The sequence below is a fragment of the Elephantulus edwardii genome, unplaced genomic scaffold, assembly GCF_000299155.1.
Source record: "Elephantulus edwardii isolate Elephantulus edwardi_28Jun2011 unplaced genomic scaffold, EleEdw1.0 scaffold00130, whole genome shotgun sequence".
NCBI classification, from domain to species: Eukaryota; Metazoa; Chordata; class Mammalia; order Macroscelidea; family Macroscelididae; genus Elephantulus; species Elephantulus edwardii.
In genome coordinates this window covers 3,852,653-3,865,395 of record NW_006399880.1, presented here as the reverse complement: position 1 = coordinate 3,865,395, position 12,743 = coordinate 3,852,653, and the positions used below count along the sequence as shown (strand labels likewise).

At 44.2% G+C, this 12,743-nt stretch overlaps 1 protein-coding gene and 1 pseudogene across 2 annotated transcripts in view; one reads left to right on the top strand and one right to left on the bottom strand.

Moving 5' to 3' along the window:
• Window positions 1-3,947: 3,947 nt before the first annotated feature.
• The window catches only part of PDE6A (phosphodiesterase 6A, cGMP-specific, rod, alpha), a 121,973-nt gene continuing 113,177 nt past the window's right edge, over window positions 3,948-12,743 (bottom strand). For both annotated transcript variants that reach the window (XM_006893703.1, XM_006893704.1), the window contains 2 exons: window positions 5,820-5,967; window positions 3,948-4,027 (listed from right to left, as the gene is read on the bottom strand). In XM_006893703.1, coding sequence (XP_006893765.1) covers window positions 3,948-4,027; window positions 5,820-5,967 — 228 coding nt within the window. The remainder of the gene's footprint in view (window positions 4,028-5,819; window positions 5,968-12,743) is intronic.
• On the top strand, window positions 6,004-7,933 carry LOC102845063 (annotated as a pseudogene).

Genomic DNA, 12,743 nt, shown 5'->3' with positions numbered 1-12,743 from the left:
TTGCTTCCCCTTCTCCCATGGAGGAGCTAGTGGATTTGAACCATGGGTCTTCAGGATTGAAGTGCAGCTTCTTGCCATTAGGCCACCAGAGCTCCCTCTGCTAAGTTTTAAATCTTTGGGAAGCCAGGGCTGCCATGAATCAAAACCTACTCAAGAACAGTAGGTTTGGGGAGGTTTGTAAAGATGTGTCACTTTGTGAACAAGGACTCCCTTGGTTTGCTATATCAACATTTTTATGCAAGCGTAGTAAATAAATGTGCTAGAAGAATTATTTTGACATGTCATTTCAAGCAAAAACGTTCACCGATTTATAATTATAAAACTGTTTCTCGCCTGGGGATATTAGAGCAATTTTTAATTGTGCCCAACATTTGAGTGAACTTGAAATATTTCCTTTACTTGTATATTCCAACCAGAGCAAGAAGGAAGTGGTATCTTCAAAGACTTAGTCTTGTACACATGTGTGGTTTCAAAGCCTTTTGTGTTTAGCCTTTATTTTACTCTAATGCTATTTTGTATGTGTCTGCTTTAACTTATTTTAAGTGCAAAAATACCCATGGGCCCCAAAAGGAAACACTGTTGAAGAAGATTATATAGTAGGAAGAACAGGTACAATAAATTATTGAATTTATTATTATTGTTAGATGCCCTCTGGCCAGGTCCAATTCATAGCACTCCTCATACAGCATAATCCATATTGAAAACTATATTTGTTAATATTATTTTAGGATTTATGTACTATTTGGTATCTAGTAGGTTATGTTGGAGGCTTAAGAATACTCAAAAATTTTACCATATAAATTCATGCTAAGTATATGTTCACTTTCTACCTATCATGTATTGGATCTGTTCTTCAGAATGGTTTTCCCAATCCATTGCCCTTAACTTTTGCCACATGGCTGGAAACATGCAAATAGGGCATGTTAATCTATCTGCAAGGTGATTGGCCTGTTTGTCCATTCCATCAGATTTAAATTAAGCATGTTTGGCAGCAACACTTAGGAATCTCACTACCAGCAAGGAGGAAGAAACGGAAAATGTAGCCCATGTCCTTCAGGCTCAGAGAGCCCAGCACCAGTCAGACCGGGGACTGTCTCCAGGAGAGAACCAAGAGCTGCAGCAGAGAGCCAGAGACATGGAGACCCTGCCTGCCCTGTACCACCCCACACTCACTGCTGTGCTTAAGCTCGTGGTCACAGCCACCGTGGCAGTCTTGTCCCAATGAGGCGCTTCCTCTTCCAGCGAAGCTTCGTCTCACATACTCTGGGCATGCTGCTTAGGAGGGAATATTCTTTGGAAAAGGGCATCATACTTGGAAAGTGGAGGGTCAGTGAAAGAGAGGAAGAGTCTCAATGAAATGAATAAACAGTGACTGTAGCAATGGACTCAAGTGTTTCAGAGATGGTGAGAATGGCACAGCATAGGACAGGATTCCGATTTTGTTGTTCATAGGGTCTCTATGGAGTGTTCTCAACCTAACAACAACTGCTTTACCAAGTGTGCTTTTCTCCAGGATCTGACAATCTGAGGAAACAGTGCTATCAAATGATTGTCTGCTCAGAAAATGGAAGGTGATTACATGCTGTCAGCCAGACGACCGAGCAGCATAGCCTGGCCAAGTTGATCCATGACATTACCCACCGTGCTATCATTTGATAAATAGAGTTGGCAGTTTACTACTGTGAGGTCAGAGCATGCACAGGATCCAGTATCTTTATAGTCATTTAGTAATCTTTAGTTGTGACCCCATCCTGTGCAATCAGGTACTAATCATTGGGCTGTGAGGGGCACAGCAAGGACTAAAGCCAACAGTTGAAGAAGCCAGAGCAGCAGAGGGCAGGCTCAGGCCAGCAACCGATGCTGGTAGCTGGGGACATGCATTTCTCTTTACCTTGCTCGTGACCACCACACATGATGTGATAAAGGGTCATGTTTGTGCTGGAAAGTCCGTCTCAAGAGGGCTGAAGATCTAGCTTAGGGTCCTAGATCCAGTCCCCTGTGGACATCACGGACTGAATGTGGGCAGGGCTCCTGCGTGAGCAGCTGCTGTGAAGTCTCTGGGACGTGCACTGTGCGCTGCACTCTGACCTTGAGCATTGGCTTCTATTGGGAGCCAGGGAGCTGCGGTTTTTTTGAACTTCACCCCACCCTGTCATTCTTATGCTCTCCAGTTTCCTCATTTATTTTAAAAGGGAGGTGAAAGCAGATCAGTGGTTTACGAACAGTTTGGGGAAGCCTTGTGGTTCTGTCTCATTAAGGCAACTTCTTTAATAATTGGCTTCTGCGTCACATTCTGTTTCAGAGCAAATGATGTCCACTGATGAAAGAACAGGGAACAGAGGAACGGTTATATCCTGTCACAAGGAAGCAAATAGATAAATCAGGACATAGGACATTCTGCAGGACAATTAATCCTGCCTGTTTGTGCAAAGAAATGAAAAAAGGGACGACCGTAGAGATCAAAGGAGACTTGTGGAAGAAACCTAACTAAATATGTGAAACTAATTTGAATTGTAGTCAAGCAAACCAACTAGTAAAGAAGTTATTGGGACAGTGTGAAATTTGCTGATTGACTGTCATCACTAGTTGCAAACACTATAACCGGAAGCCTGGGTATAAATTAAAAAGTACCCTGGGTATTGGAACAATGTAACAGAGAGAAGGACATTGTGATTCATATCAAGGAGTCTGACAGGAAGTGCTGGCATTGCTCTGTGGGGAGAAACTTAAGTAGTTACACAACCCATGAAAACGAGCACATCTTCTACTTCTGCCTGGGCTAACTGGCCCTCCTTCTGCTCAAATCTGGCTACAGCATGCACTATGCCCCTAACCCAGTGATCCCTCAAAAAACAAGGACTGTAGCCTAAATTCCAAATCCCAGACACCACAATCTTCAGCCTTGCGAAAGGAACGTCTCCATCTTTGAAATTATATTGTGCTGTTTTGCACCAGGCCACTTCTACACACTAGTTTGTTGGAGTTATACAATATTTTGCAAAAGAGAGAAAAAAAAATGTCCTTGGGACCAAACCTGTGGTGGAGAAGGGAAGAAAAATGAAAGGAAGGGAGGGAGTATGGGTGGGCAGAGGGAATAATGAGCTGCACTGCAAAACCAGGGGGGCTGTGCTGGTAAACCCCACAAGGGCTTCTGAAGCGAAAATGCTCCTTCGGAGTTGTCCACCATTGGGCCAAAAAGGACAGGCCTTTACACCTGGCATGGCTCAGCTCCTGGGTGTGGGCCACCCTGGGAAAGGGCATGACCTTGGCCAAAGCAGCTCCCTCGTGGAAACAATGCCTAAAGGGGCTTGTCTCAGTGCTGTCTGCCAGCAGCTCTCACAGCCACAAGACCCACAGACTTCATGAAGGGAGGCTGGGCAGCTCCATCCACCATGAGAATCACTGTTCATTTGTCACGTGACAGTGGTTTGTGTTTGTGAGAAAATACTCAGGTATTGTCATGTAATGTCATGGAGGAGTGAAATGACATAATGTCTGGAATTGGCTTTAAAGCACTTCAGCTGAGACAATGAAATGGATATGAAACAGATGAAATGCAAGCAACAAATCTTTAATCTAGGCGATGGGTATGTGAGGACTCATTGTACAATACTCTTAAGAATGCTTGAGGATTTTAATAATAAAACATTAAGTTGAAGTATAGCAACAAAAATTACTCCCCACAGCAGGTGTGGACTTTAGCATTAGATTAGAGCATTAATGAAATGTTTACTTGTCATCTAAGGAAACTAGAATATTTGCTTTAGCTCAGTACGTTTTCATTGCTAAAGATGTTTTAAAACTACTACATGATGTAAGCCAACTTCTCTTTGCACTTTGAAAGTCTAGGTCTCTTTGTCTTCTAAAGAAGATGGGTCTTTTTCCACTGGTGTGGGTAATCTCTTCCCCAGAAGGGAGATGTCCTGGCTGCCAGATTCCTGTTGCTGCTACTGGATACAGCAGGACTTGGATCCAGAGGCGCCCCCCGCTGGGCCGGGGTTCCCCGCAGGCTGGTTTCCAGGGGCTCCTGCAACAGGAACAGAAAGGAGAATACAGTAGGTGAGAAGAGTAGGTGGGCTTCCTCTCAGAGCTGGTTTGGAGAAGGAGCTGCAAACTCAAGTCTTATTTATCAGAGGCCAGCAGATAACCATCTGTGCAGAAGGAAGCCAGTTGCAAGGAGAATCAGGAAAACAAAAACTCCAGAGAAGTAACAGCTCAAGAATGTTGATAAATGATATCAGCACTTGGCCCCAGTATCTAAATAAAAGACAACAGGGAGCCCCGATGGAGAGATGGAGAGTGTGATAAACTGCAGAATCTTCTCTCAGCTATGTGTGTCATAGAGAGATGCAGGACCGGTATGACCAGGTCTTAATCTTTTACAAAGAAAAGCTGCAAGTCCATGTTTTAAAATATTAATTTCCTCAATTTTAAAATGAAGACAACAAAGTCACATTTTTGTTTTAAAATCTTTCTGTCATTGCTGTCGCATCAGAACAGACTCATCGCTGCTCCTGGAGTGGGTTTTCAGAGACTGTAAACACATGGGAGGAGATTGTTCATTCTTCTCCTGTGGACCTCACTCGTGGCAAGTTTGCACAGATCTGCTAGTAGTCCAAAAGGTCATGTGTGCAAATTAGGAAAAAGACACTCTCTCAAGACATTTTAATACCATGGTGTGGAAAGTTAAGTTATCCAAATCTGCCATGATTAATGTCTAGAGCACCTCCTGGGATTCTAGAAAGCATGACTTCAGAATTTTAAGTAGTGGCTCCCTGTTTGCAGCCTCCGGTTTAGAATCACCACACCCTACTCAGAACAGAGCTGGAGACTATGCCTTGGAGAGGGACACCGTGCTTGGTGGGAGGGAGGTTTGGCAGAAGAGAGGAAGACCCACAACCAGATGGCTTGACATAGTGACTGCTCCAGTGGGCGCGAGTGTGTCAGCAATCGTGAGGATGGCACAGGCTAGGACAGAGTTCAGATCTGTTGTTCTTAGGGTCACTATGGGTTGTACTCAACTTGACAGTACCATGCTTTAATAATATTTTTAAACGGAGAAGCGTCCTTTTTTAGTCCAGAACGGCAATTTTAATGAATTTTATCAAGTTTAAATCCTTACCAAATTAAAACCACTGTTGTGGTTTGCTTCTCCACCCTACAATTTATAACTGAATAATAATAGACAACATTAGTAATAATAAGACCTTCTGACCTTGTATCAAAGATGACTTTTTCAATGAACTATTTTTGTTGTTGTGTATGGTAGAGTGTGACCCAGTTAACTGCATGGAAGGAAATCTCCCACGGAGCAGCTATTGGCCTTGAACCTTGTGCCTTTGGCCACAGCTTCTTACCTCTAGACCACCAGAGCTCCCTGGTATACAGGCATCACAAGGGCCAGGAACATACCCTAAATGAGAGCCAGGATACCATCTAGTGTTCCCTTAACAGCCTTGAACTCTACAGAGACTGGGAAAAGAACAAACAAATCTGTCTTGGAGAAAGTGCAACCAGGGTGTTCCTTGGCAAGGACTATACTCCTTTGGTTTCAGAACTGGAACCTGTCCTGTACTGGAAGAGGCAATCTACAAGTTCCTGCTGAGAGGCCCAGAGCATCCCTCAGCCTCTGTCAAGGGAACCAGGCTCTACCGTTACTACTCATGCCACTTGACCATGACTTTTCATCCTTGTGAGCTTCAGTGCTCTCATCTGTAGAATGGGCCTATAATAGGTGATCAGAAGAACAGGATGAGATGCGAGGCTCTGCAGCCATGCCGAGCCCCCCTCACCTACCCCACCTCCTCCCCTCCATTAACCTTGCTTGGCTGCCTGATGTTTCTGCTTCTCCTCCTCCAGCACCTTCATCTTTTCCTCGTGTTCATCAGCAAGTGCCTTCCACTCTTTGCGGTTGTTAGTGATCCCATCCAGCATGGGAGTGATCTCCTCGTGGAAACGGGAGAATTCCTGAAAGACACAGTTCAGGGTAGTTGAAAGACAGCCATGCTGTCCAGTCTCCAGGGACTGCCCAGTGTTGGGACATACAGCCTTTCCCACCGACCAGGGTGCAAGCTGTAGGACCTCCAGTCAATAGACTCTTATTCCCACCCTGCTTTAAACCTTCCTATGGCACCCATTGTCTTATGCATGAAATTCAAATCTCTTAATACTATTTTCAAAGCCCTGCATGACCCAGTTTCCTTTTGCCATTCAAATGTCGGGGGCCTCCAGTCACTCCAATTCCTTCTCCATTTTCCTTCTGCAGCTGCACATTTTTCTAGGACATTCATTCCCTTTCTTTGTCCTTTAGGCCTCAGTTTGATCGTCATCTCTCCAGGAAGCTTTTGCTGACCTCTGTTAGAAGACCCAACTCAAATCTCATTGTTTTGCAGAGAATCCCTTTGCCTGTCCCCCAGAGACTGTGAGAAGGGGGTTCAGAAAACCTGTTCTGGGTGGCCCTGGCCTAGCATGGCATCTAGTCACAGAGACATTCAGCACATATTTGATGAATGAAACTAAACACTGTAAAGGTGATTCTTAAGGTCTCTTCCAATGCTAAGGAGCTCTGGTGGCACAACTGTTAAGCATTTGGCTGCTAACCAAAAGGTTGATGGTTTGAACTCACCCAGCACCTTTCTGGACGAAAGGCCTGTTAGTCTGGTTCCATAAAGGTTCCATTCAGGGAAGTCCTATGAGCAGCCCCACTCTGTCACAAAGAGTTGCTGTCAATTGGAATCAACACTGTGGCAGTCAACAACTTCAAACTCAAAAGATAATGTCTCCCAGGAGCACAGAACATTAGGAAACACTTTCTTTCCTTTGATCCTTAAAAACTAGGAGGCTAAAGTTTGACTGGCATTGCCCGCGTGGCTGGAATCAATGGAGGAGTGTGCAGGAACCTTGCCCCTGGCGAATCGTGCATGACTGTAGTGGTGCCTTTACGATGGGCACCATAGGTGGTGGCATCTTTCAAGCAATCAGAGGTTTTCATAATTCTCCGGTGGGTGTCAGCCACACACTACGAGGGATTTGACAGCAATTAAAACCAGGGCTGCACAGTTAGGAGAAAGCTTTGCTGTTTGGGGAGGTCTGTTTTCCATGATTGACTGCAGGATGGTTCAGATCACAAGGGAAGAAGATCCCTGGAACTCCATCCAAGTGGTGCCTTAACAGGAGCCATACTGGCCGCAAGAAATGGACTGGAGGCTATGGTCAGGTCAGCTGCAATGGGTGCGTGGCATTCTTCCAGCTTTAATGGAAGGAGCTGGTATCTTTTTTTAAAAAACAATTGGATTTCCATTCATTCATTGTTGCACTTTTTTCTCCCCTCCCAACCCTCCGCCCAGTACACTACCCTCTTGTAAAAGTAAAAGAAAAATTCTTTCATTGTTTTACAAACCCTCCCCCGGGTCCACTCCACTAGGTAGCCTTCACTCTAGACTCCCGTCATGTCAAAAATACCTAATCACATATCTCTTTTAAATAGTTTTCTCCCTCATCTGTTTCAATGCAGTGTACATTACTGAACCCATCTTTCTCAGTCTCCCCCCCAACCCCGGTGGCAGTCCTGTTTTACAATAGTGACACCATGCAGTATTTGTCCTTTTGTGACTGAGATACTTCCAGGGTCACCCATTTTGAATAATATTGCATGAGTTCCTTGTTTTTCAATGCAGCATAGTATTCCATTGTGTGAATATACCACAGCTTCTGTATCCATTCATTTGTTGATGGGCACTTGGGTTGTTTTCAACTCCTTGCTATTGTGAACAAAGCTGCAATAAAGATGGGTGTGCAAGGAGCTGGTATCTTACTGACAAGAATTGCTTCTGCACAGTTTCTCAATGGTCCTTAGTTTGCTGAAGATCCCTCCCAATTGTCTTCAACCCAGTTACCTTCCTCACCTTTTGGAGACTATCGTCAGTATCAATAGGATTAACACTCATGTCCTGGGAGTTAACAAACAAGCTGTATGTAGTTCAGGAATGATTTTGGAAGGCCAAGTTGCAGTCTATTTTTAAAATCATAGATGGGACAACTCTGGCCAAATAGGCTGTGGGAAGACATTTAGTACTTTCTTTTTTTCCCATTTAAAGGAACACAAGGAGATATTAAAAGAGAATACATTTATACACAATGGGTTGGATTTATGATCAGAAGAAATGTCTAATATCTTAAAAATATGACAACTGCTTAGAAGATAAAGGACAGCTTAGCTGTTTTTAAGGTGAAAAAAACCCCCCCCCACACACAAAACCCCTATGAAGTTCAAAAATGAGAGTCCTTGCTCCTACACTTTCAAAGGGGGAAATCTAGATTGAAACTAATGGAGTAGATTTTCTCAGTGTATTTTATTAGGTGAGGTGCCATTGAATACAACCCAATATCAACATATTGAAATATACCCAGTGTTAACAAATTGAAATATAATCTAATGTCAACAAGCTGAAATACAACCCAATGTCAACAAATTGAAAGCTTGCTCTGTCCTATACCATCCTCAAGCTCTCTGCTTTGTTGAAGCCCATTGCAGTCACTGAGCCTAGCTATCTCCTTAAGGGTCTTCCTCTTTCTCTGACCCATCCACTTTCCCAGCATGGAGTCTTGTTTTCAAGGACTAGCCGATTCGGACAACATTCTCCAAGTTTGTAAGATGAAAATTCACCATCCTTGCCTCGAAGGAGCACTCTAGTTGCACTTCCTCCAACACAGATTTGTTTGTTCTTTTGCCAGTTCATGAGATATTCAATATTCCTCATCTACATCTCTGTTTAAAGTCTTTGGTCTTCTTCAGTAAGTGCTTTAAGCCTTCAGTTTCTACAAGCAAAGTTGTATCATCTGCATAATACAGGATGTTGGTAAGACTTCCTCCAATCTCAATGCCTCCTTCTTCACAGAGTCTAGCTTTTTAAGTTATTTGCTCAGCATACAGATTGACTGGGTAAGGAGAAAGGATGTATATTACCCTGACATATCTCCATGTTCTGTTCACACAAGGGCTTCTTGGTCTATGTATATAGATTTTGCATGAGCACAATTTAGTGTTCTGGAATTCTCACTCTTTTCCAGTTATCCACAATTTATTATGATACACAGAGTCACATAGTTTTTTGTATCTAATAAAACACAAGTAAATAGCTTTCTGGTATTCTCTGGTTTTAGCAAAGATCCATCTGACAAAGACTCATTCCATGGACTCTTCTGAATTAAATTTTCATTTCTACCAGTTCTCTGTCAATGTACCGTTCCAGTTATTTACTTGCATATGATATTACTGATATTTTTTGGCAATGTGTACACTATTGGATCACTTTTAATTTTTTGGGATGGGAAAAAATATGGATCCTTTTAGTCAATTGGGCAAATCTCTTCCAAATTTCTTGGCATAGAGTTGTGAGCAAGTCTAGGGCTAAATCAGTTTCCTGAAGCACCCCAAGTGATATCCATTCCTTAGGCTTATTTTTTTGTCAATGCCTTCAGTGCAACTTGAACTCCTTCCTCCAGTACCACTAGTCCTTGATCATATGGTGGTGGTGGTGGTGGTTGAGTACCATCAAATCAGAATTGACCCATAGTTGACCTTCCGGTGGGTTTTCAGAAACAGTTAGTTGCATGGGAGGAGATTGTCCTAGTAGTTGGTGGATTTGAACTACGTGCCTTCGGGTTTCCAGCTCAGCTTCTTATCTCTAGGCCATCAGAGCTCCCTTGACCATATGGTACTTCCTAAAATAGTTCCGTGTCTATCAGTTCTTTTCGGTAAGATGACTCTGTGTATTCCTTCCATCTTCTGATACTTCCTATATCATTCAAGATTTTGTCCACAGAATCCTTCATATTGTGGGTCAAGATTTGAATTTGTTCTCCAATTATTTCAACCTGAGAAATGCCAAGCATGATCCTATCCTCCCTTTTGGTTTCCTAACACCTGGTCTTTGCTCATTTCCTTATAAAACCTTGAAATCTTCTGTTCAGTTGTCTTACTTCAGCATTTCTTCCCTTTATTTTGGTTTATCCATGTGGAAGAGCAAGTTTCAGAGTCTCTTCCAATATCTGTTTTTGCCTTTTGTATTCTTAAAAAGGGTTTGTAATTATCGGCTCTGCAAGCCATGGTGCTGGTGTCTTGTTGAGCGGGCGCGAGGCCCTTGCTTTGATGGCACTAGGCCTGCTCATTGATCCCGCGCCTCCCATGAAGCTGTAGAGGACATTGGTGTGGACAGTGACATGATCCGAGGGTAATGACTGGCAGACAGAACTGGCTGCAAGCCGAGTGTGCCATGGTCCACCTCACGACCCTCCTCGGCATGTCCTAGCATGGTGGCCACCTACCCCTAGGTGGTTGTACCAGCACAGCATTGTGGTTGCTTTCAACAAGCATGCCAGGGATTGCTGCTTCGTGGAGCAGCTGGCTCCTATGATCCATTGCCCAACACTCATGGGGAGAAGATCATGGCCCTCAACCTGGAGAGGATCCGACACTGGTCTGCCTGCAGTGCTCACCTCATTAAGCCCGTGGGAAAGCTTCTGGGTCTTCTTGGCTTTTCTCCTCTGCATCCCATGATGATCACTAATGTTGAGGGACTGCGGAGGAAACCAGCACTGTGTGCACGGCAGTGGGAGTAACATTGCTAAGGCCCTCTTAAAATACTTATGCAGAGCTCTTAATTTTATTAGATTTGTTGCTGTTGTTGCAGTGTACCGTAGAGTCGGAACCAGCCCATAGCTGACCCTCTGGTGGGTTTTCAGAGGCAGTTAGTGGCACAAGAGGGAGATTGCCCATCCTGCTCCTGCAGAGCGGCTGGTGGCCTGGAACCATGTGCCTTTGGGATTGCAGTGCAGCTTCTTGCCATTAGGCCACCAGAGCTCCCTTATATTAGATTTAAAGGTTGATAAATCATATTTTCTAAGTTAAAAAAAAAGTTATTTTCAATTGCATTGATTGTACAAAATTCTGTCTGGCCTCACTTCTGTCACCAAGGCCATATTTTCCAAGTACTAATCCTTCTTTGTTTCTAAGTTTTGCATTCTGGTCACAAATTCCCATTGTATGTTGCTCTGGCAAGGCTGCCCCTTGCTTTCAACCCTGCGCCTGCCTCATCATCTGACCTTGGTTCTTGGAATTTGAGCTAACAGCTCACCCTCTGACCTGCTGATTCAGGGATTTGCCAGCTTATGATGCTATAAGCCAGTGGAAGCCTGCCACTCACCTGTCAGTTTTGGGATTCATGGACTTTGACGGCTCCATGAGCCAACAGCCTGTCATCTGACCTGTTGCTGGTGGGTTTGTCTGTTCATACAATCATGCAAGTTGGGGGAAGCCTCCAACCTGACACAGGCCTCATGAATTTGGGATTCGTTAGTCTCAAATCCAGGCAGCAGAGCTCTGGTGGCTTAGAGGTAAGGAATTGTGCTGCCAGACAAAGGTACGTGGTTCCAATCCACCCACTTCTCCACAGGAGGAGGATGGACAGTCTTCTCCCATGTGATATGATGCCTCTGAAAATCCACTCGAGAGCCGGCTATGGGCCAGTTCCAACTCAATGGTACAACAACAATAATCAAGTACAGAGGTGTTTTTTCTTATCAAATATAGTACATTTCTACTGAAACACTGCACACTATTCTTATTTTTGGTGTCCCCTCATGTAACATTGTCAAGCCGCTTGGTCCAGCTTGCACAGAGGTCCAGCCAGAATGCATGACGTTCAGAACTGCCTGGGCTTGCGTCTTGGCACTTTCATGACTTGTGTAACAACAAATAGACTGTTATCCTAGCTTTGTTTTGCCTTTAAGTCTGGACAATCATAACTCTGATGACAGGACTGTTTGATAAAGTGTGAAAGCACTTGGCTCTCTCACTTAATCCTATTCTGATGATGGTGTGGGGCAGTCAGCTCAAGACGGTTCCTCAGAGGCCCTGTTAGTCAGCACCCAGGTGGGGTGCACTCACTCGCACTCTGGGGCATCTGCACTTCTCCTTCCACACAGAAGAGGGACAGCTAGCTCAGCGGTCAGAGTCCAGGCTCTAACTAACCCGTGTCCTTCCTGACTCAGGTGGCCCTGGCCCGAGCTTTTCATCTCCAAATCCCATTCATCATGTGTAACATGGCCAAAATGACAATTTTAAGTGAGGGCTGGCTGACGACACAGATAGGCTGGAAGGGGTGGGTTTTTCAAGAGGGAGACTTTAACATTGAGCAGAAAAATGAAGGAGAAATTAATGTGATACTTGAACCACCTTGCCTTATCACCTTTCCATCAGCTAAGCAAGTCAGAGGGTATGTGGCTGCCAAGTTTCTCTTCTCTGTCTCAGTCATTTGTTCCACAGTTGTTTCTTTTTCTTTTTTCCCTTTCTCTTGTTTTCTTTAGGAAATACTCATATTCATTGCTGTCCGATTCATAAATGACCCTCAGAGGGTTGGCAGTGCAACTTCTTACCAACATGGCCACCAGAGCTCCATTTAGGAACTAGTCCCTGGCTTTCCAAGAACAGCTTGTCACCTTTGTTGACTTTTGTGGCCACAACTATTTTTTCTGAGCAGTTGTTGGTTTTGTTGTTATGTGCTGTCGAGTCGTTTGCGACTCATAGCGACCCTATGTACAACAGCCCTAAACCCTGCTCTATCCTGTGCCAATCACACTGCCTCTGAAACACCCATCACAATTACCCCAGTCACTCAATCAATTCACCTCATAGAGGGTCTTCCCCTCCTGCGCTGTCCCTCCACCCTACCAAGCATGATGTC